Source organism: Octopus bimaculoides, chromosome 1, assembly GCF_046866305.1.
Source record: "Octopus bimaculoides isolate indiv1 chromosome 1, ASM4686630v1, whole genome shotgun sequence".
Taxonomy (NCBI): Eukaryota; Metazoa; Mollusca; class Cephalopoda; order Octopoda; family Octopodidae; genus Octopus; species Octopus bimaculoides.
In genome coordinates, this window is record NC_142928.1 from 20,964,258 (window position 1) to 20,989,068 (window position 24,811).

General features: G+C 34.4%; 2 protein-coding genes across 3 annotated transcripts in view; both read left to right on the top strand.

Moving 5' to 3' along the window:
• LOC106873594 (uncharacterized) overlaps positions 1–24,811 on the top strand; it is a 699,525-nt gene that overhangs the window by 671,858 nt on the left and 2,856 nt on the right. For both annotated transcript variants that reach the window (XM_052965587.2, XM_089348962.1), the window contains exons 19-26: positions 562–705; positions 2,557–2,703; positions 4,337–4,501; positions 13,092–13,355; positions 13,968–14,207; positions 19,059–19,262; positions 22,155–22,407; positions 24,599–24,786. In XM_052965587.2, the coding sequence (XP_052821547.1) occupies positions 562–705; positions 2,557–2,703; positions 4,337–4,501; positions 13,092–13,355; positions 13,968–14,207; positions 19,059–19,262; positions 22,155–22,407; positions 24,599–24,786 (1,605 nt within the window). The remainder of the gene's footprint in view (positions 1–561; positions 706–2,556; positions 2,704–4,336; positions 4,502–13,091; positions 13,356–13,967; positions 14,208–19,058; positions 19,263–22,154; positions 22,408–24,598; positions 24,787–24,811) is intronic.
• On the top strand, positions 15,704–18,302 carry LOC106881651 (nucleolar complex protein 2 homolog). Its single transcript, XM_089348968.1, has one exon. It carries the CDS (start codon positions 15,852–15,854, stop codon positions 17,493–17,495), a length of 1,644 nt encoding a protein of 547 aa, XP_089205094.1. The 5' UTR covers positions 15,704–15,851; the 3' UTR covers positions 17,496–18,302.

Sequence of the window (24,811 nt, forward strand, 5' to 3'; positions counted from 1 at the left end):
TGCTTTACCTATATATATATATATATATATATATATATATATATGGGAGAATTTACGAAAAAAAACAACAACAGACGAGGACAGGTGGTGTAAACAACAAAAGGATGTATTAGTTTAACGCTCGGGAATACAGAAAGATATATATATATCGGAGGTTTTAATTAAGACTTTACTGCAAGTTTAATTCACTTGTTACTTCTGCTTCATTTGGAATTAACCCTAACCCTAACCCTAACCCTTGTGGGGGTTTGTTCCTCCTGCCTTGAGAAACAACTACTGAACAACCTTTATTACGATTATTCCCCTTAGACCAAATAACCTTTACTGGTTTAATTACTGTAAATTACTGAAACATTCACTATATATTTTCTTAACATGATTTATGACATTAATTCTCTACAGTTGATACTATTGTTTTATCGCGATGCTTAAAGTTATTATTGTTGTAGTTATTGTTGTCCATGAAATTCTTGTGTTTATATAATTCCGAAATTTTGTTTTTAGACTAAAGTAATATAGTTATTGTCTTCATAACTGATTGTCTTGTCTGTGTGTTTTCAGTGGACAATCCCTGGGAACAGTCTGACGAAGCCATGTGCCCCGAAGGATGCCCTGAGCATTCATTTTGCGCTCGTCTTATACCAACTCTGCATTACGAATGCGTGTGCGCTGCTGGTTTCCAAGGAAACGGAGAAGTGTGCAAAGGTATTTCGAATCAAACTTTACTAACAAGGGAAACAACTCTTCTTCATTCAATCTAACGAGTCTTCTGTCTTCTGTGGAAAGTTCTCTCAGCAGGGTTTTTATTCATCATAGCTTAACCATAGGGGCAACGTCAGTGCCAACAATTCTTTTACAAAGCTCTTAAGACTGGTGGGAGAGAAGAAGGTAGATTTCGCATCAGATGCCTGTTCTTGATGCTAATGTCACCCAAGGACTAAACAAGAGTGTTAACTGGGGTTTGGTTTAAGTAAACTTTAACTGATAAATAAATATTAAAAAAAAAAACAGCCAAATAACACTATATGTTTCAAATTTAATGAAACTTTGATAAAGATTGTGAAACGTATTTTAATAACAGATTATTTAATATCGGTTATGTAAATAATAAAATTTTCAATTGAGTTTATGTGAGTCAAAGTTTAGCATATCAGGCTCTTTCTCTTTAACAGGGCATAGAAAAAGATTAAAAAATAAGTTATTTGTCTGGTTACTGCGTCAAAGGGTAATTATACTTTCTACTCCTCAAAGAATTAAACCATTATTCAACCTTCTACAATGACACCTTTTCATTTATTGTTACTGACAGAGACTTTTACCTGTGTCTTTGTGTTCCAAACTTTACCTAATTAATATTTTCAGTCTCAGTGTTTCTTGTCCCCTAAACAACCAGTAATATTCCTTGCAGTATGATAAAAAGGAATATTACACACTCATACACAACTCCTCCTTGTTATGTTGATATTTCTGTTTGGTACCTATATCAAAATTGTTCAAATCCTTGTGTAAGAGGTGTAGTGAAATTTAAGAGAGAAAAATTCCATTATAAAACTTATTGAGTGTATCTGGGAATTGAACACTTCAATGTTGTGTCTTCAGGTTGGATTCCTGTGTGTATTCACTGACAAATACATATGCACACACATACTCATGCACTCATTCAATGTTGTCATGTTGTTACAAAAATAGCTACAGTATGTACACTGAGATATATCTTATCAAACATTATACATGATCTTTAACATAACAATAGTAGCTTGTCCTTCAGACTACATTCCCTTTGTCACAAATCAAGTTTCGTTCTGTTGAGTAAATTGATGTAGAAGTGTTCCTACGGTACTTGATATGTTGTCTCTGTTGCCAGTCTTTAATGTCATTGACCTTTCACAGTTCTTGTCTTCAACATCTTTAAATTCTATAAAATAAAAGTCTTGGCTGGATTATCAGATAATGTCAATGTGAAGATTCTAAGTTGTTGATTTACCAGAGGTCTGCCCTGAACAAGCAAAATTCTAGGGACTTGTCTTAGACTACTTTGTCCTGGGCAAGCATCTATACATTATCCTAGGTATTAATTACAACACATTGTTATGGATACACATTTATACATTGTACTAGAAATACTTCAATGCATTTTCCTGAACATAACATACATTTATGCATTGTCCTAGAGACACATCTACACATTATCTTGGATACAATGCACATCTACACACTATCCTGGACATCAAACACATCTATTTTTCTGATCCTATTACACTTCTACACATTGTCCAGAATGTTAAATAGAGCTGTAATCTCACAGCTTCACATTGTCCTGGAATTACATCTGTACAGTAATCTAACCACTCACACTTATAACTGAGACACCTTTTCAGTTTCATACTTGTTTCTGTTATTGATGCTGTTAAGACATTAATTAACTCCTGGCGTTTCCGATGATTTCCACTCACTTACTCTCCACTGGAATATTCAATAGAATGAGTTAATTATCTCCCCATGTATAGCTTCCTAAGTCCAAACAGTCAATCCACCATAATATGTCTCTAATTGCAGAGTGTCCCAACAACACATATAAGTCTGACATCAGTAACAGTACCTGCCTTCCATGCCCTAATGATTCAGATTCACAGCACATATCAGCCTCAAAGGCCTGCCTCTGTAAAAGTCCATCAGCTCGGCTTGTAGATGGAATTTGTGAAGGTAATTCATTCAAATATAATTCTAAAACAGAATCTTTTCTTCTCTAGCATGGCTAATTCTTTTTCTTCGTAAACGTATATAAATATATTTCTTCCATGTTCTTATGTGTTGGATAATTCTGCAAATTTTGACAATTTACATAAATGCTGTTGCCACTGCTGCTGCTGCTGTTTCTTGTTGTTGATCTTGTTTCTGTTGTAGCTGTTGTTGTTCTTGTTGTTGTTGCTGTTGTTGTTACTGTTAAATAATTCTTGTCTGCCCTTCTTTGACATCTATAATTCACAAACATAGTCAATCAAATGTAAATATATGACTCACCACTCCTTCAACACATCAGACCTAGCCACATTATTCAATACTACCAGAGTGGAAGTCATAATACATTCTGATACCACCAAGTGTCTTCTACTATAGCCTTCAGCTGACTAAAACTTTGTGAGTGGAATTTAGTAGACAAAAACTCTTTGGAAGCCCATCATATAAGTGTATGTGTTTGTAACTGTGTTTATGTTAACACTGATTTAAAGACTTGTGTTGTTATTTATGTAGTGTCCCTTTATGTCCTCTAACTTAGTGGTTTGATAAATGGCGATTGATACCAGACTCTGAAATAAGTACTGGATGGGGCAATATAATCAACCAAAACTTTGAAGGTTGTTCTCTTGTATTGCCACAGTCCAATGACTAAAACCAGTAAAAGAAAAAAATGATTCATTAGAATTTGCTGTAGTTTTCAGAACATGTATCATCTACCTTGGTGTCCAGTGTATGTTTGTGTTTGTCCAAAAGGTGACATTGTTCTACAAACATGAGACTCTGTAAGATCCTGATAGATCTTGAAACACACTAGTTTAAATATGTAACAATTCCTTCATTTACTGATTCTGATTCAAAAAATCCAAGAAAAGACTCTAGCATCTGCTTTGGTTGTGTTTTGGAGAAATCTGACTACTGGTGTAGTTTATTCCTTTCCCATTAGACTTTGGAAAGATTTAATAGAAATATAACGAGGTGATAAAGTGCTGGTTAATTATACAGTGGATTGATGGAATCATTAGAGTATTGGGCAAAATGATGTGTGGTATTTAATTACAGCCATTTATGTTCTAATCTCAAATCTTGTCAGGTTGAACTTGACCTTTCATCCTTCTGTGGTCAATGAAATAAAATACCATTCATTTAAGTAGTGGGTTTGATTTAATGAACAACACCATCTTCCAAAATTTGTTGCTTGTGCCAATATTAAAAAAAAAGTCAATTATACAGTGGCCTTAATATTTACTGCAGTGATCTATGCATGTACTATGGTATCTGTTTGCAGCTAAGTGGACTGAGCTTTTGCCAGTAATATTGTGTAATGTTGATAGAAGGATTTGATCTGTTGATTCCTCAGTTTGGACTCTACAACAGAACTCTACAAATAATCAAGCTAAAATAATCGTTAACAGGAACATGGTTGCTAGGCAAGAGATTTGCCTAACAACAGATACACTAAACAACAGGGTTGCCAGGCAACAAAATTACCTGTTTATTGTTTTGTTTTGTTTTTTCATTTTTCATTTTCCTTCTTTTTCGTTTTCTTTTTTTTTTTTTTTCATTATTGTGTAATGAAATATCTTTTCTATTCTACCAGAAACTGAGACAACATCAACATCCAGACCAACTACTACTGTTACTACTACTACTATTACATCTACTACTACTACTACTACTACATTGCCTACCACTAGTACCACAACAACTATGTCAACAACAACAGAACCTATTATAACAACTAGGAAGAAAGCAGCTAATATTGGTTAGCTTTTCTTTGATATATTTTTGTTTTTCACTTTTTGAAAAGTGAATTAACCAAGATTTTCAATGTAAAATGGTATTAAATGTTATAAGAACCAATTTGAGGCAGAAAAGAGAAACATGCAAACAGGCTGGACAGATACTCTTTTCTTTCTTAAACTGGTATTAATAACATCTATACTATATCCAGGACCCCTTACTATCATTCTTCTTTACTCCTATCAGTCACTCTGTATTCACCATACCACCTATCATGGACATCAACCATTTTTGCTTACCATCATCCATCACTTACTCTCCCTTACCATCACACAGTTTTACTGCCACACCATCACGCTGTTCATGTTGTTTTCTAGTCAACCTCCTTAACAACAACCTGCATGTAGCCGTCATTATCTCTCTTTCCATCACTCCCTCCCTTATCATTCTCTCACTCTTATCACACTGATTCTACCAATTATGTTCCTACACATACTCTTTCTCATTTCATTCTCTTAGTCATCGATCTGTTGTCTCCTTGGTTGGGTTTACCTTGGAAGAATGAAAACAATATAGAAGTAGGGAAGACTGTCTAGACTTGCAGGGGACATAAACAACTCAGTAGTGTTGTTGCTATGGTAAAATAACCCCAATACAGTATAAAGTAGTTGGCAAATGAATAGAGACAGCATAAGGTAGATAAGACTCTTTGTCTTGTTAAGGACTTGAAAACCTCTCTAGTGCTAGTGACACAATAAAATGCACCCCATTCCCTCTATGGAGTTATTGGTGTTACAAATGGCATCCAGTAATAGAAATGATTCCCAAAATGGAATGATTGAGCAAGACACTTGCTCCAAATAAAAACTGAATCAAACTGTGACCTCCCGTCAAACCTATGCTGACATGAAAAGTAGACACAAAATGATGAGGATGGTGATGCATTATCATCATCCTCATTGCAAAAAAATAATGGGTAGCCAAATCAGTAAAACATTGATCAAATGCCATGTAGTATATTGCTGTGTCCTGTTATGTTCTGAATTCAGTTTCCAGATCAACTTTCAGAGTTGCTAAAATAATGCCATTTAAATACAAGTCATTTACTTCAGTTAGAAACTATTATTATTATTATTGTTATTATTATTAATATTATTATTATTATTATTATTATTATTATTATCCTTGCTGTGTCCCTTCATACATTGCTCTTCTGGCAAATAAAGAGATGATTATTATTATTATTTATATTTATGATAATAATGGCCCTGGTATTTGAATGATACTATTTTTGCAACCCTGAAAATTGACCTAAGGGAAAATTGAAGACCGAAAATGACAGGGCATAACTAAATACTACAAGGCACGTTGTCCAATGTTTTCACTAATTTTGCTACCCAATATTTTCAATAATAACAATAAGCAATTTATGTCTGCTTTATCATTAATAAAAAGAAATCATTATTATTATTCAAGGCAGTCACAGGGCAGAATCATAAGCATGTCAGACAAAATGCTTAGCAACATTTTTTCTGTCTCTTCACATTCTGAGTTCAAATTTCACCATGGTCAACTTTGCCTTTCATCCTTTTGGGGTTGATAAAATAAAGTGCCTGTTGAGCCCTGGGACTGTTGTAATCAACTAACACCTACCCATAATACTGTTGGCCTTATGCCAAAATTTGAGACTGTTGTTGTTGTTGTTATTATTATTATTATTTTTATTCATGATTTTAGAAATACATCAAGTGTTTTCCTTTCTTACATCAAAAAAGTATTAACTACATTTTGGAAGACATCCATAAAAATGCTCAGAGCTAACCAATGCAGTGTGAAAATGCCTAATGCCATTTGCAAATGTCCTCTTGCCATTTTCTGGAATGCAGCTATGTCTATCCTTACAGCTAATCTGTCAATGTATCATCATTCCAGTTGTACTAATTGCAAATGGAATTATAAACACATTCCTTAACTGACATTTCTTTCTTTTTAATACGCCAGCTAAGTCAGTGTAACTCTTCAGATCTCCAGCTTGCTTCTGCACAACATTACAATTATTTGGTATTGCTGTATCAATTGCCATTTATGTCGTGTAAAATTATGTTAGGCTTATTATGTGCTATTTGGTGATCTGTCTGTTTGCTAAATTTCCATAGTATCTGCACATTGTCTATTTTTTGTTTTTCTGAAGACAGGTAAAGGTTGATAAGAGTGCTGCTGCTACAGAGCTTTTTTCTCAAAAGAGTTGAAGCTGTGTAGCCAGTTATAGATTCGCTAAGCTATTATGTTTCCAGATATATTTGATATAGGCTAGTGTTGTACATGCTGGGACTTTCTGGAGTATTGGTTTGAAAATAGAACAAAACTTCATGTATTTTGTAACAGTTGTAGGTAATTTTTACATTATTATTATTATTATTATTATTATTATTATTATTATTATTATTATTATTATTAATTCAGTGACTAAATTTTAATTAACATTGTAATATGAAGAAGAAAAGAAGACCGACCTCAGATCAAGCTACTTTGGCCGTGTGGATGATTAAATCAACCACGCGTTGTGAGTAGCCAGTTTCATTATCATACCAGGAGACCAACTTGACAAAGTTGTCATTTAGGCTGATGCCAGCCACAGCATAAAAGATGCTGCTGTGAGTGTCACCCAGTAAATCTGTTGAGACCACAGCATCCTCTGTATAGTCAAGAATTCCTTTCAGTTTACCTTGTTGATGCCTTCTTCATGACTTTTTTGATTTGGTTGTAGGTGATACCTTTCTTAAGACAACAAGTAACATCAACCACAGAAACATCAGGTGTGGGGATATGGAATGCCATATCAGTCAGTTTTCCATTTAAGTCCAGATCAAAGTGATTAATACTTTAGCCATACTGGTCGTGACTTACAGTTTCAATGTTATTAATTACTGAAATAAGTAAGCTTGACTGAAAAATTTTAGAATTGTTGATAGTGAATAGAATGCACCATCCAAGGAAAGAGGATGGCCACAGACTCTTACAACTTAAACTGACTATGAAAATTGCCACAATTGGCCTGAACACTTATCTGAATAATTCTAATGACTAGATGCTAAAACTTGTCTTAAAGCATGAAGACAAGAAAACTACATACTCAGTAACTAAACAGGCAAGGAAATATCTAAATGAATTCCAAATACTTCCAGTCCCAGAATTAGATGTACTGGAAACAAGTGCAGAAAAAGCTAAGCATATGAAAACCCTTGCTAAAACTGCTACCCTAGATATTCTCACTGATAAATGGCAAGAAAAACCTCTCACTGGCAAATATCCAAAGAGAGTTAATAATGCTGATGTTGACAAATCTTTACCCATCAATGCTTGGCATCGTCAGTCTTAAAATTAGAGACAGAATGATTTATCATATCTACCCAGGAACAATGCCCACCTACAAGAAGCTTCCAGGCAAACGTCTTGAACGCCAGTCGCCCAACATGTCATGTATATAAACAGCAGGCTAAAACCATTGATCATGTTGTCTCCATGTGCAGCCTTCTTGTGCCTACAGAGTATCTCAGCAGGCATGATAGAACAGCACAGTATATTCACTGGGTAGTCTGCAAGGACCTGGACCTACCCAATGATAAAAACTGGTGAGAACACAAATCACCACCAGTGCTTGAAAATGATCACATCTTACTTCTTCGGAACTTTTCTGTTCAAACTGACAGAAAGATAGATGCAAATAGACCAGACATTATACTAAAAGATTTCAGACAAAAAGCATGCCTCCTCATCAATATGACTGTCCGAATCAACATATGTGTATCTGTCAAGACCTACCAAAAACTGAGCAAATATAAAGATCTTGAAATAGAAATTGGTAAAATGTGGAAGCTGAAGAGTAGAACAATACCTGTTGTCATAGGTGTCCCAGGGATGATAGCAAAAGGGGCTAATTGTTACCTATCTCAGATACCAGGAATTTCAAAAAAATGAAAGAAATTCAAAAAATAGTGCTCATGGGAACTGCTTGTATCCTAAGTAAAATATTGTCTATGTCATTCCAAAAACATTTTAATCTGTGAACATTATCAAAAGTACTTTTGAATATACATAATAGCAAACACCTTTTAATGTCATCTTAAGATCACACTATCATCTTATCATCAAATTACTTTTAAAACTATCTAGAACAATACTCTGTGCAAAACCAACAATATGGTACCCTAGTTATAATACCAACTTGAACTTCTAACTTGTTGTCTCTTGAGGTCTGTGAATGAAACTTGGAATCAACTTGTACAAATACAAAGCAAAAGTCAAGCATATAATAATAATAATAATATACTATTATTGTTGCAGATATCATTTAGCTAGATCAGGTAGTTTAAATTTTTCTACCAAATTTTTTTGAGTCTAACCATTTCAAGATTGACTTTGTCTTTGATTCTAACAAGAGGAGTGAAATGAGTTTCAGTAATATACTCTCTTTTACATAACTGCTCTAGGGGTTGGGTAGTGGACTAGCAGAAACAGTAGAATCACAGACAGATTATTGTAGGAGTTGTTGTACAAATGTAAGTTCGCAGTACACCAAACCTGCTACACAAGTTCAAATCACATGTCACAACCACTTCACTTTTATCGTGTGACTAATTCTGATTGCAACTGAAATGGACATAAGAAAATCTCATTTGTCCAGACAGGCAACTATTAACATTGTGGTAGGTAATGTTGTAGAGAAATTCTTATTGAACCAAAGCCAGCTTACTTGATTTTGGTTTCAATTGAGAACAACTTCACATATGTCTATAATGTCATTGAGAAAAGTTATGAATGCTACACCTTGTCATCTGTTATAAAGAATCAGGACTTTTTTTTTATTAATTCACACCATGGATATTGATACCGCATTTATTTTCCCAACATAATGTAAGTTCGATTTTCTTTCATATGCATATATGTCTGTGAGTTGAGGAAGTATGTTTTAAATGTATGTGAATGTGTAAGTATATCTATTATATGTTTGATTGAATCATAATCATTGTCTGTTCATTTTACCATGTTTGCATAAATTGAATGTATTTTTTCCAGCACAACATTCCAACACATGTTGCAGTCCATTGTCATCTCTCATCACAAGGTTCAGCATTCTGAGATCAGTCTTCATCATTTCTTTCATTTTTCTAAGTCTTCCTCTTCTGCATGCTCCATTCACTTGGATTGCTTGACATTCCATTATCCCAACTCTCATTTTCTATATGTGTCCTACATCCAACTCAGTTCACTCATTTCTCTTGTACATTATCTCATATTCCTCTGATGCCCCTTTTTTTATCTAAGCTTATCAGTACATTGTCATTTCTGCATGCTAACATTACACATCCTACAAAATATGCTCACCTCATTTCTGTTCAGCCTTTGCACATCCTCATGGATATTCAATGTCCGTGTTTCATTACCATTGCATTATCGCACTTCATGCACAAGCTTTATTTGAAGATCCCTTTCCTTTTATCTCTGAAAAATCTTTGGTTGCAAATAGACATATATGAACTCTTTCCATCCCACTCTTACTCTATCAACTGCTTCTAGGAAGAATGCATTTCAGAGTTCTGTGTCAGCCTACCTATGATCCCATTGCATCTTCTGTACACCCACAGTTTACTTTGAATATACAATAGAGAGTTCCTACGTACCCCTTTTCTGTATATCAGTTATGCCCACTTACCAGATTGCAATAAAGCTTTGTATCCTACCATTATAGAGATAGGCATGGTTGTTGGTTAAGAAGTTCACTTTACAACCACATGTCTTCAAATTTAATCCCATTATGTGGTACCTTGGACAATAATAGATGTATTAGTTTAACGCTTGGGAAGTGAGAAAGTCTTTTACATTTCAAGCCTATGCTTCGACAGAAAGGAACACAGAAATAAACACGGAGAGAAAATAGAAAAAGGTTTAGTGGCTAGCAATCTATCATGGCAAAATGCCATATATGTTTTCCACTTGGTTAACAGCTTTTGTTGTAGAAAGCATCAATGGTTCCTCATACTGACACAAACTCAACTTACATTTCATTTAAACTGATTTACCAATTCATATCCCAATTGGTCATGTTGTAGATCTTTCTGCAACTTTCATACTTTGATACATCAATTTGATGCCTCTCTAATTGCTTCATTCTAAAGCATTAGCCTTGGCCCTCTAATCATTGACAGCAATGCTGCTCTGCCACTCATTGAAGATAATACCTCTATGCCTAACTGACTGACTATGAGTGACCAACACGTCCTACTTTGCCAGGTATTGTCAATAGCTTAGCAAATATCTTTGATATTTCAAATGCATTTCTTTTCTTCATATTCTTAATGACTCTTTTTTGCAGCATGGCTCTCAACCCCCAGTTGCAGATTACTCTGTTGGGTTCATTTAAAGTAGTAACTCCCACATGTTATTGTCATCCAGCAACCACTCATTGTAATAGTTTTCTGTCATTTTCTTCTCAACACCACCGAGCAAGAGTACATCACTATTATTATGCATGCACTTTTCACTGAATAGATACTGATTCATCACAAATCACTTCACAATTGTTGGCACTTCTTGCGATAAACCTGTTGTCTAGATTCTCTTCTAGCAACTTGATATTACTCCTTGCTCCCTCCTTTCTTCCAGTTTTTTCAGGATTGTCTCTTAGTTTTTATTGCTTTATCTAGTCTATCATTCCACCACCCCATACCATGTATCTACTATACTATGTCCCTCTCTGCTGGGATGAAAGCTTGCTCCATCTACAGATCTAGCTTACAGTAAGCTGACTCATGGAAAATCCCAGTTGTCATGTATGTTGTAAGTTTTTGCCTTCTTATCATAAACATCACCTAATACTTTTTAGACCTAACATGTGGCTAAGGGATCTCTCATCTTACTCTTTCTTCTCCAGTTTGCCTTCTGTCACTTTGTCCACCTGGCTCTTATCCTGATGTTGCAAATTACTGGTCTACATTGACTGGTTCATTTTCCACTAAGAATTAGTATTTACAACCATCTGCAGGTCGTCATCGACTTACAAACCTATTGACTTTACAGCGATTGGTGTGCCAGCTCCCAGCAGCAATGATAAGCAGTCCAGTTGAAATCTAATGGGCTTAATTTCTTAGAAATTAACCCATCTATGGGTGATGTCAGCTAACAAATGCTTCCCCTAGATTTGGTTATCAATCGCCACTGTGGTTATCCCAAGTGTTGGATGAATATCTTGTCACCAAGACATTGAGGCAGCCTCGTATTTGTTTATAAGACGACTGCTTGAGACTCTGAAATTATAGACTAATGCCAGTATGATGGTATAATAGAGAATGGTGTGTGTGACTTTTACCTGAGAATGTACCTTAAGAATGTAAAAATATAAAACAAAGCTATGTAGACATAGGCCAACTTATGACCAAATCAACTTACGACCAGTCACTTGGAACCAATTGTGGTTGTAAATTGACGTCAACCTGTATTTATCATGTTTCTTGGTGAATATAACATCTGTATGGCTTCCATATTTGCTTGGGTGGTAAGTGATCAGTTGGTTGGCTGGTTTTCTGAAGACAGTGTTGAAAATGGCCAAGACATTTGCATCAGCTTCAAGAGTATTGACAACTCTTCGTTTCTTGTACCACATTGATAGCTTCCATGTACATCAGAGTAACTATTTTGGTGTTGCAAAAGATGTCTGCAAAAGACCCCAGGCATGATATCAAGGTTATTGTTGAGCTAATAAGGAAGTCTCTGTGTGGTCACTCTACCTGCAAGAAATGGCAGCCATATTTGCTCTAACTGCACCCTATAATCTTTAAAAAAAGAACACATTGAACAATGTAGTTCTAAATATACATGATGATGGCTGGAACACTTTTGTTCATATTTACTTAATCAGAACTAACTTGGAATTAAACAAGAACAGCAACAAGACTGCTGTCACTTGATATCATGGTAATTGGCAAGGTCTCATAGAAATGGTTCTTTTGCTCATCTATCTGTTTTGACTGTGACACATAAGAAGAGTTCAACATCACTTTCATGCTTACTTTTACTAGTGACAGCTTTATTCTTCCTTCATTTAGTCTGACTACTTCAATTATACTGCCCAGCGATTTTCTTCAGTAACAATACACCTACTTCACCAACTCTAAGCAGGAACCTATCCAGAAGAATTTGTACCCATGTTCCTTGCCCATAAGGATTCTTTCCAGCTTACCTCTTGTAAACAACACCCATCTATTTCACTTCATCTCTATCAACTCAACAATCTATCTAGACCTGTCTTTCATTGGGCCAGTATTGACAGTGACAACTCTAAAGTTGTGCATCTGAAAAAAAAAAGCAGAGAGATTCTACTGGCAGTGATGGATGGATTGTTTGATGTTCGTCTGCATCTAAAAGTTGGAGTTGGTGATTGTGTTGGTGAGATTGCTTGATGATGGTTAAGGGGTACTGTCATATGATCAAGAGGTGTTTATGAATATCTGAATGTGTGTATATGAGTTTGAATAAGAGTGTCTGCATGATTGTGTATATGTTTGAATGAGTGTATGTATGAAAATATTATACAGTATTTGTTGTATATTTTACAGGACTGCCCAAATTTGGAAACTGCCCAAATGGTGACACTATAACAGTGGCTCTTCCTACCCAAGAGAACAGTGTCTATGTTGCTGTCACCTGGACAGCTACTGATCACTTGGACAAACGTCTGGTATTAAAATCAAATATTCCATATAACGAAGATGGTCTTCACTTCAAATGGCTGGGCAAATCTGAAAGACAAAAAGTTATCTTTACAGCTCTCGACCGTTGGAATCAAAAAGCTGCCTGTGAATTTTATGTCATTGTTGAAGGTAAGATCAGATACTGTTTTGTTATATTGATACTAATTCTAAATCAGCCCTGATCAAGCAGACCTATAAATTAAGACATTCCAGCAGTTGTTATCATTCTCATTGTTGTGATGTAACTCCAATTTGTCGTTTTTAGTCATACCTACAACTCCCTTCTCATCATCATCATCATCATCATCATCATCATTTAATGTCCGCTTTACATGCTGGCATGGGTTGGATGGTTTGACTGAGGACTGGCAAGCCAGAAGGCTGTACCAGGCTCCAATCTGATCTGACGAAGCTTCTACAGCTGGATGCCCTTCCTAATGCCAACCACTCCGAGAGTGTAGTGGGTGCTTTTCATGTGCCACCGGCATGAGGGCCAGTCAGGCGGTACTGGCATCAACCATGCTTGAATTCTGTATACATACACAAAGACATTGGATAATTTCACCAAGCCTATGAATTCTAATGCATGTGTGGGGATTTCCAACAAGGCGGTGCTCCAGCATGGCCACAGTCAAATGACTGAAACAAGTAAAAGAGAGAGAGTAAAAAGAGTATGTATATTGTTTACCCTCATTTACTTCTGTTCACTAATATTTTGTCCACTTCTGTTTCATGTTTCAGACAAAGAAGCCCCTCATTTTACCTATTGTCCTCACAATATTGTAATCAAGACTAATCTATTATCTGAACGAGTGGTCTGGCCAAAGCCAATTGCCGAAGACAATACTCAACTAGAAAAAGTGGTATCCTCTCATCAAACTGGTTCAGATTTTACTTCTGGAACCACAGTTGTTAACTATACAGCAATAGACAAAACAGGAAACAATGCCACCTGTAACTTTAGTGTTACTATCATACCAGGTAAGGATTGATTGTTAACATATGTCTTTTACCTTCAAAGATCAGTGTTACTTGACATATTTTGGTTGTGACCTTTGGGCTGTGCTGATGGGTATAGAGTTTATAATGAGGTGTATCATATTAAAATTTCTCTGAAATATATCATTAAGCAGTGTGGTGATAAATTTGTGTGCTATAGCATGCTTCAGTTGAGAATTAAATACTGTACCTAAAAGAGACTAATATGCTCTATATATCTCATTGTACCTATCTCTCTCACTAGCTAACAAACTCAGGATTTAAATCTGTCTATTTATCTACTTTTCAGTCATTTAGCCTATCTTTCTATTATTCTTTCTATGTTTAGATATAGTAACCTCATAATCAGTTAATACTACAGATCTGTGACATAATGTTTCTCTTCAAATATTAATAACACATTAGCCATTGACAGGATGCATTTTTCAATTCTGTGGCAGTTTTGATTTTTAAACAATCAATATTCAAAGTATATGTGTCTAAATTTCAGTAAAAATATACTAGGAATAACAAGTTTTACAAATAGTTAAATGATATTGTCAAATAGTTTATAAAATAATGATATCTGTCTATTTATTATATATATAGTTCTCATCGCTGCATATAGATGATAATTGAAGTACAACTCCCAAGTATGTTTGATAAGTCTTCTAAGAAACAATAAAATGAGAAGTTGGATAAATTATTGGTACTTCAGTTTTATGTATAGCATATGTAATATGCTACTAGTGATATCCAAGAAATAGTAATAAACAAATTACTGTACAGTTGCTGGTGCATATCTGACAAAAGATCATGTGATAAATTATGTAAAACACCCAACAGCATAATAGCCAAAATAGTTCTATATTTGGTAAAATATTTATTTATTGAAACATGTTTGCTAAGTCTGGCTCTGCTCAAGCATAAGTCGCACTGAAAATAGAGTTATAAACCCCATTTAATTCTATAGCTTCTTTTAAGCACATATCAACTAAACTTTTTGGAGTATGATATCTTTACAACTTGATACTGTTGAAATATTTTGTAACTACCATGATAGAGTTGTTGAATACTTTTTATGGTATTTAATACATCTATGCTATATTTAACCATCGAAAACACAAAAATTGTTACATTCATTATCTATCAAAAAATAAATGACAAGTAAATTCAGAAAACTAAAATAATTCTTCTACCATGTAATTGCTTCGGTTTCAACATATAACCTCAGATGAAGTCATTTGCAAGACAAGTGCAGCTCAGAGATTCACAGAATAAGTAAAATTTCATTGGTTTTGTCCATTTATTTTTACATCTGTTTTCCATAGATTAGATAAATACCTTATTGAGACATTGTCTTACAACCAGATGTTTTCCCTGTTGCTAACTCTTACTTAGTTTTCAAAGAAGTGATATCTTATTCCACTGTTTTGAAAGACACAAAAACAGTGGACAACTCAACAAGGGAAATGGCAGCAATATGACTGAGCAATTTTCAGAGAAGTGCAAATTTAAACAAATACACAGACATACATATTTTCACATGTACACAAACATACAATAGGCTTCTATATTGTGTCTATCAACCAAATTCACCCACAAGTGTTTGGTTATCACAGAGTCATAGTAGAAGACACTTGCCCAATGTACCATGTAATAGAACTGAACAGAAAAGCACAACTCTTAATTATGCAGCCATACCTATGTTTTCATGATATTATCGGTGCTTTTGCTGGCGCAGTTGAACAGATTCAAGATAAATCTGATGATACTAAAATTGCGGTAAAGAACATTATGGTATTTAATGATCTTGTTAAATTATGCCTTTTAAAAATTGAACCATCACTTCAATCAATTTTAAATTTACCTCCTACCAAAGACATTCGCCATTATACAAAACCAAATAAAAGTAGTAAATGGAAAACAGTCTCAGCAGATGTCAAAGTCTATTTATCGAGTTTAGTGAAAATGCTAAAGAATATATCTGAGACTTCAATGATTGATATACTTTTGAAACATGTTCATAAGATGGCGATATACTTTTCTATGTCGAACCGACTGTCCAAAGATCTTGTTGAACACCTCATAACAGTTTGGGGTTCGGCAGAAGATACTACTAGAATTTTAGCATTTCTTTGTATTAACAAACTTATCATTATGCGAGACAACTCAATATTGGAATTGTGCCTCAAAAGAATGTATGCAGAATATGTAAGTAATTGTAAATTCACTTCTCCAACTCTTTTACCAAATATTACATTCATGCAGAGATCTCTCGTCGAAATTCTGAAAATAGACGAAAAAGTCACATATCAGCATGCTTTTGTTTACATTCATCAACAAGCTATACATCTAAGAAATGCGTTAACTTTAAAAAAGAAAGATCTTTGCCAAACTGTTTATAATTGGCAATATATTCGTTGTCTTGAACTGTGGAGTACTCTGGTAAGTTCTTCTCCCCAAATCACTGTGTTAGAGAATCTAATATACCCATTAATTGAAGTGATTACTGGAGTTATTAAGTTAGTTCTGAGCGTTCGCTTCTATCCTCTGCACTTTCATTGCATAGCTATGTTAAACAAAATTTCTGCCAGTACCAGTAAATTTATTCCAACATTACCCTTTATCCTTGAAACTCTTGAATATTTGGATTTAAACAAAAAATGTTCCAAAGTTGCCCTGAAACCGATATGCTTTACCTATGTATTGAAAATGACGAAATCTCAAGTTCAAGAAAAAACCTTCAAAGATACTGTAATTGATCAAGTTTACGAACACATGTTAACTTGCCTTAACATCGTTTCCCATTCGATCAGTTTCCCTGAGTTAGTATTTCCTGCGCAAATTCAAATAAAGGATGTATTAAAGAACTGTAAAGTTCCAAACTATAGCAAACAATTAAAGCAGTTATACGAGAAAATTGAAGAAAATTCCAAATTTATTTCAACACGTCGTAATTCTTTCAGCTTGAATTTATCCGATACAAAAGCAATAAATTCTTGGGAGAGGCAATGCAAAGAGCAGGTACCACCTATTCTGAAATTCTTCCGAGTTTGGCGAAAGTTATGCGATGGAGAAATTGCGCATCAAGTAGCAGCCAAAGATTCTATTATCGATTTTGGAAATTTCGAGGATATCAGAGCCAAAAAGGAGCCAATTAAAAAAGCAACACAACAGGAAAAACGAGAGTTTAGTGCTTTTAATCATACCTCTCATCATCATCAACATCATCATCATCATCATCATTTAATGTCCGCTTTACATGCTGGCATGGGTTGGACGGTTTGACTGAGGACTAGCAAGCCAGAAGGCTGTACCAGGCTCCAATCTGATCTGACGAAGCTTCTACAGCTGGATGCCCTTCCTAATGCCAACCACTCCGAGAGTGTAGTGGGTGCTTTTCATGTGCCACCGGCATGAGGGCCAGTCAGGCGGTACTGGCATCAACCATGCTTGAATTCTGTATACATACAGTGTTGATAAGTATAATTTTGAAGATATATTTAAATTTGATTTGAAAAAGAATGCTGATTCCAAGAAAAAGAAAACTGACAATGATGAAAAGAACATTAATGGAAATGCACAAAGCAAGAAAACAAAAACCAGTGATGAAAACGAGAAGGGTAATGGGAATGAACAAAAAAAGAAAAAATCCAGTGATAGGGAAAAGGATGGTAAAAAATAAAACCCAAAAGTGTCACTGGTAAAAAGAAAAAACTCAAACTTGCTACCAATGACTCATAATAATAGATTTGGAGGTTTGAAAATGATTTAAGGAAATGTTGCAACTTTAAGTCTCTCTATCAATGGAAAAATAAACTTGTTTTCAATCAAATGTTGCTAACAATCAGTTTTTCAGATGGTTATCTTAATATAATTAAGGTATTACTACCATCATTTCAGGTTTCAACAGATTATCTCTTACTTACAAACATTTCTTTCCACGTACAATAAAACTAAAGGATAAGTGAAGGATCTTGTATTTTTGAGGTGTATATAGATACATCATGGTTACATGAAATACTGAGACAAAAACTAAATATTGCTTATGTTTTAAGAATTACATCATTTACAAATTTCTGCTAATTCATGTAAATACTTTTAAGTTTTCTAAATGTTTTTTGTTTTTTTTCTCTTACTAAACATGCTTTTAAAATGAGAGTGTTTTAACTTGAAAATAATACTCTTATACATCATTGTATCTTAAACTTAATTTTTAAAAGGTTCTTTTGCATTTTTACTTTCATCATTTCATTAAGTGGAAATTTTCAAATTTTGTGTATTGATGTTGCCAGTACCGCCTGACTGGCCGTCATAGGATTTTCGAACGAGATCGTTGCCAGTGCCCCTGGACTGGCTCTTGTGCGGGTGGCACATAAAAGACACCATTTTAAGCATGGCCATTGCCAGTACCGCCTGACTGGCCCTCATGCAGGTGACACGTAAAAGCACCCACTACACTCTCTGAGTGGTTGGCGTTAGGAAGGGCATCCAGCTGTAGTCCTCAGTCAAATCGTCCAACCCATGCTAGCATGGAAAGCGGACGTTAAACGATGATGATGATGATGATGATGAAAGCTGTGGTGCATTTAGAATAACTTAGTAGCCCTTATTTTATATTATCTCTGAGATTTATAATAATAACACAATCCCAGATATATTAGCACTGCTCTAAAATTAATCTTACCTGAACTTTACTGAGGGTCAGCTACTGATCAGAACAGAAGTCATTGTTAATCTCAGTAGCTGGAAATTCTTGGTGTCAATCAAGTGATCAGTTATAGAGTATCTGTAAGAATATTTTCTTCCATCCAAAGTTTAAATCATTTCTCTTTTTCTACTTGATTACAGAAACCAACTGCAACTTACCTAAAATTACAAATGGTAGATTTGTTTGTGGCACAGACCCACCGCAACTGGCAATGTGTTATATTACCTGTGAAAATAAATTTGGTGTTAACCCTCTTGGAGTGTTCACAGAACCATTCAACTGTAAAGTTCTTGACAATATCCACAAACTAGAAGAGATCATGAAAACACAGCAAGCATGTTTAAGTAAGTTGGATTCTTTGAATTTAAATGAAATATCAAATAATTCTTCTAATTCCCTAAAATTCATCAAATTATGTTTTTTTAATCATCATAATCATCAAGACTTGGGATTTGTCCCTTTAGAATTTGATTTCATCCTACAGGAATTGATAAAAATAAATACCAGTCATGAACTGGGCTCTATTCAGTCAACTGAATCTCTTTTTTATTCCCCCCTAAAAAGTGAGGTTCTCCATCTTTATTAGAAACTATTTTTGAAAGCAGTCAAGTAGAAGGAGTTGTATTTATTTGTAACCTTATATAACAAATAAGTTTAACACCAGTTGTCTGCAAGAGTTCTTGAATACTATTAACCTAGGTCTGGTACCATGAATTTGTTAAAGAATTAGAGAATAAATTCCAAAAGAAGTCTAGAATTGAGGTTTTACAGGAAACCTTGCAAAGCTTTTGTTATCGAGAAGGAGATAAAACTCTACTAACATGTGTGAATGTACAGCTTGTAATCATTGTGAAAAACAAAATTTATTATTATTATTATTATTATTATTATTATTATTATTATTATTATTATTATTATTATTGAGCTGGTAGAATCATTAGCATGCCAGACAAAATGCTTAGTGGCATCTCATCCATCTTCATGTTCTGAGTTCAAATTCCACGGAGGCCAACTTTACCTTTCATCCTTTCAGGGTTGATAAAATAAGTACCAGGTGAACACTGGGGATGATGCAATCAACTTACCCCCTCCATCAGACTTGCTGGCCTTGTGCCAAAATTTGAAATCACTATTGTTATTATTATTATTATTATTATTATTATTATTATTATTATTATTATTATTATTATTGCTAAGGTGGTGAGCTGGCAAAATCATTCGCACACGGGACAAAATACTTAGCAATATCTCACCTGTCGCTATGTTGTGAGTTAAAATTCTGCTGCGGTTGACTTTGCCTTTCATCCTTTCAGGGTCGATAAAATAAGTACCAATTGAATACTGGGGTTGATGTAATCAACTCATCCCCTACCTCCCCCAAGCTTGCCCTTGTAACAAAAATTTGAAATAATAATTATTATTATTGCTATTTCATATACACACAACAGATTAAACTGTTGGAAAAGAAAAATTCTTAACATTAGGCTACAAGTAACTTTAGATGTCAAGAACCCACCTAAGTATCCAAGTTGTCCCTAATAACACTCTTTTCTGGAGTTGTACTAAAGTTCCTAATGTATCTATAACTACAGGGATACATTTTACCTGCACTTTCCACAGTCTCTGTAACTCAATGGCTACATTCTAGTACTTTGCTATTTTATCTATGCCTCACATATTGGTTTTCTCCTCATTTGGGACTGTAAAGTCAATTACCTATCACTTTCTATTTTCTTTGTCTACTACTACTAAATCAGTCCTTCTAACTTTTATTACTCTATCCATCTGAATGTTAAAATCCTACAACATCTCCTATTTCTTACTTTCTAGCACTTTATTAGGTTCATGTTCATACCATTTATCAGTATAGTCAAATCCTAGCTTTTTATATAGCTCCCAGTGGATCATTCTCCTAGGTCGTCATGGTTTTTCTTGTTTTCTTTTTGTGCCAGTGTGCTACATTCACTTACTATATGAGCAACACTTATCTCTTTTGATTTACATAACCTACATTGGAAATCTGCCTGGTTTTTGTCTCTCTTGACTTTCATCCAATTAGTCCTCAATGCTTGATCTTGTGCTGTTACTAACAAAATTTTTGTTAGTAGCCTTTTCAGCATCGTTTAATGTCCATATTCCATGCATTTTGGTTTGGCTCAGGTTTGGTCTTATTCCTGGTAGGAATTATGTGGATAGTGGGTTACTACCTGTAACCTTAGGTATCCACAAGTTTTCAGCAGTTCTTCAAGTGCTTAAAACCCTACTGATAATCTTTGCTGTCCCCATGAGACAAACTTTGGGAGCTCTACTGGGCATTCTGATTCAATCTCTTTCAGCCATTTGTTATTATCTTGGCTTACTGTTAGCCATTTGTCTATTATTATTATTATTATTATTATGATTATTATTATTATCATCATCATCATTATTATTATAAAGATAAAGATAGAAAATGGACAGAGCCATTAAATCATTGAACAGAATGCTTTGTGGTATTTGTTCCAACTCTAGCACTTTGAGTTCAAATCCTGCCAAGATCAATTTTGCCTTTTATCATTTTGGGGTCAATGGAAAAGGTACCAATCCAAGATAGTAGATTAGCAGAACTGTAAAAACACTGAACTGGATGTCTTGCAGTATTTACTTCTGCTCTTTGTATTCTGAGCTCAAACCCTGCTATGGCCTACATGAGTTATAAACTTAACCTAACACTTGGCTTAACACCACCGCCTGACACCATAGTTGCCTTTAGAAGAATACCACTCTGTTGCAAGCATTCAAACCAAGCTTCTGGTTTGAGGAGATCTTCCACCTTCTCTCCCATTAATAGCAGAGATCTTACTTTCCCTCCTAACAAAAAACATTAAAAAATGTCTGATTTGAATTGTTGCTAAGATAATTGTTTTTCAGGTTGTTATTGTCATCACTGATAGATGTATTATTGTTTTCTGGACAGAAACATTTTAAATTCTTTTAAAAATACAGATTTCTTGTTCAAATCTAATTTGGTATTGGTTCATGTCCAAGAATGAGACACCTGGTAACAAATAGAGGTCAAAGCAATCGAAACATAATGAGATGTAAATATTCTGAAGTTAAGATTAAAAGTCTGAAATATTATAATTTTATGAAATGTGTTACTGTTATTCTTATTTTTTTTCAAAACCTCAGTTGTTAAATAATGTTTTAACTTGTCTGTTCTAATGTTAATTATTTCACCATCATTAAATACACAGATAACCACCATCCATTCAAAGTACAGCAAGAATTTGAAATACAGTTCCAAGGCAGATGTGAACAGGATGACTCTAGCCTACACTCAAAACTTTCATCAGCAGTTACCCAATATCTTGAGGCCCAGAACCATTGCTGGGATGTTAAATGCAACTTTAACAATATTACAGTCCTCTGTGGACCAAGAACTGATGGACACAGATATAAGCGGTCTAATTACTTCACTGTTACATGGAACATCACAATAAACAATGTGTAAGTATCAACAGTCTGTAATGATGATGATCATCAACTGCACTATGGCTCTTTTGCAGACACACACACACACACACACACACACACACTCACACACAATAGTGTTACAAAGAGAACTGGATAACTCAAGTAGTGTAAATGTTTTTATATTTACTGGAGCTTATGTTGGTGTCAATTGTTAAATTATTTCAATACTGGCAGTTCTCCATCAGTTTTTTCACTTGTCTTCTTTAGGTAGTCATCATCATCATCATCATCATTTAGCATCCACTTTTTTGTGAATTTCAGGTTTTTCAAATTATCCAAATTTGTATATTTCATTCAGATGCTATTTGCCTGCAGGTGAATATAATGATTAAAACTTGCATTTGTAATTAAATTTGTTTGTTATCTCTTTCTTACAGCATAAGTGTTTTGTGACTCTATTTCAAATGTGAAATTTTTCTGTAATACATAGATTGTATAGTCTTGTGTGGATGCAAATAGGGTGGAATTCATTCTTGAACTGACCATGTGATGTTGAAATTTTCAACCCTTCAATTTAGATAAGACCATGCTATTCATTCTTTGCATTTGAAGGTAGACATATAGTTTAGGTAGTGGCTTCTGCAGTTACCTTCATACATACCTATGCATAATTTGATTTTATTGGTGTTGTTTATTACAGAAGAATGATATACTATGGTTTTAAACAGATATTAATAGTCGAAGGGATATTACTCTTTATTTCTGTAGTTGTTTCTTTGAGATTTGAGATATATTTTCTATTTTTATTACATTGCTAATATTCATTGTGCAGCAAAACTAAATTTAGTGCATTGTTTGTTGAATAGCTTCCTGGATTTGTGCTCAAGGAGATAGGTTGTGTATCTTTTAATATGTAAAAATGCTTAAATTATGTATGATTTAATATTCAGACTGAATGTCTGATTGAACAAGCTCACAATGTACTTCCCATTATTTATACTATTGTTCCCCTTCTTAGGTATGAAGCCAATTTTTTTCTACTACACTATTTTAGTAGTTCATATTTTTTACAGATTCTTTATTAGAAACAAGGTTTACTTGTATTCTAATAAGAAATCAGTATAGCTGTTGATATCCTCAAAAGGCTGATAAAAGCTGTAAAAATTTACAATAACTGGAATACTTCAACAGTTTGTTGACACTGTTTGAAAATTACCATTTTAGCATGATGAAAGTGTTTAAGATAATAAATGCATGTATGTGTATTGGTATACACACACACACATGCGCTACAAACACATACATAAGCTTATAAATACTTACAAACTTATATAAATATACACACACACCATCATCATCATTGTTCAATGTCTGCTTTCTATGCTGGCATAGGTTGAACGGTTTGACACAAGTTGGCCAGGAAGAAGACTGCACCAGACTTCTGTGTCTGTTTTGACAGGTTTTTGCAGTTAAGTGCCCTTCCTAACACCAACCACAAAAATCATGCGAAAACAGAGAGAATAGTAATTATTATCTATTATATTGCAGTGCTAACAATAGATTCCTGTGGTGTATAAATAAACATCTGTCATTGTAGAAAGTGGATGGTAAAAGTGTATGTACAATAAACAGAGTGAGGGAGAGATTCAAATGAACACTACTGGTACATGCAGAATTGCTGGCCTTGTGCTAAAATTTGAAATCATCATTATTACTAGTAGTTTTTCTTCTTCCTTCAATTTTATTTCCATCTCTTGTCAAGTGTCTTCCCACCACCTAGAGCAAAGAAGCTCACTGTATTCATTGATAGGCTATTAAAATAAACACACCAGATTGTTCACTTATAAAATGTTATGTAAAAACAAATATGTATACATACATGGAAGGCTATAGTTCTCACAGCAAAAATGCTCTTCTCAAAATGTGTGACGTACTAGTTGAAACAATTTCTTGCACATCTTGTACTGATGGTCAACCAGAAATCATTCTCAAATGATTTTCAGTTCCTTGTTTGATCATTCCTATTACTCCTCAACCATTAGTATTGTAACTGACAAAATACTTCATTTAGCTCTTTACTAGGGTCAATAAAATAAAGTTTCAGTTTAGTATTGGGGGTCAATTTAACCAACTAACTCCCTCTAAATTTCAGGCTTTGTGCCTCTATTAGAAAATAATTAATTTTTATTTATTATCACCACTGTTGTTCTTATTTCTATCATAGGCAACGTCTACCTAAAACTGAAATTCGTAGCATTCTGGAGGCTTTTGAACAAGAACTTGCCTATGTGGCCGAACTTTTCTCAATCAATGTACATGACCGAGAATATAAATCTGTTCCTGGAAGTGTTAAAGCATCAGCCCCTTATTGGCAGTGTAAATCTGGTGAAATGCTGCAAGATGAATACTGCAGTAAGTTACTTCTTTTCTTCTATGT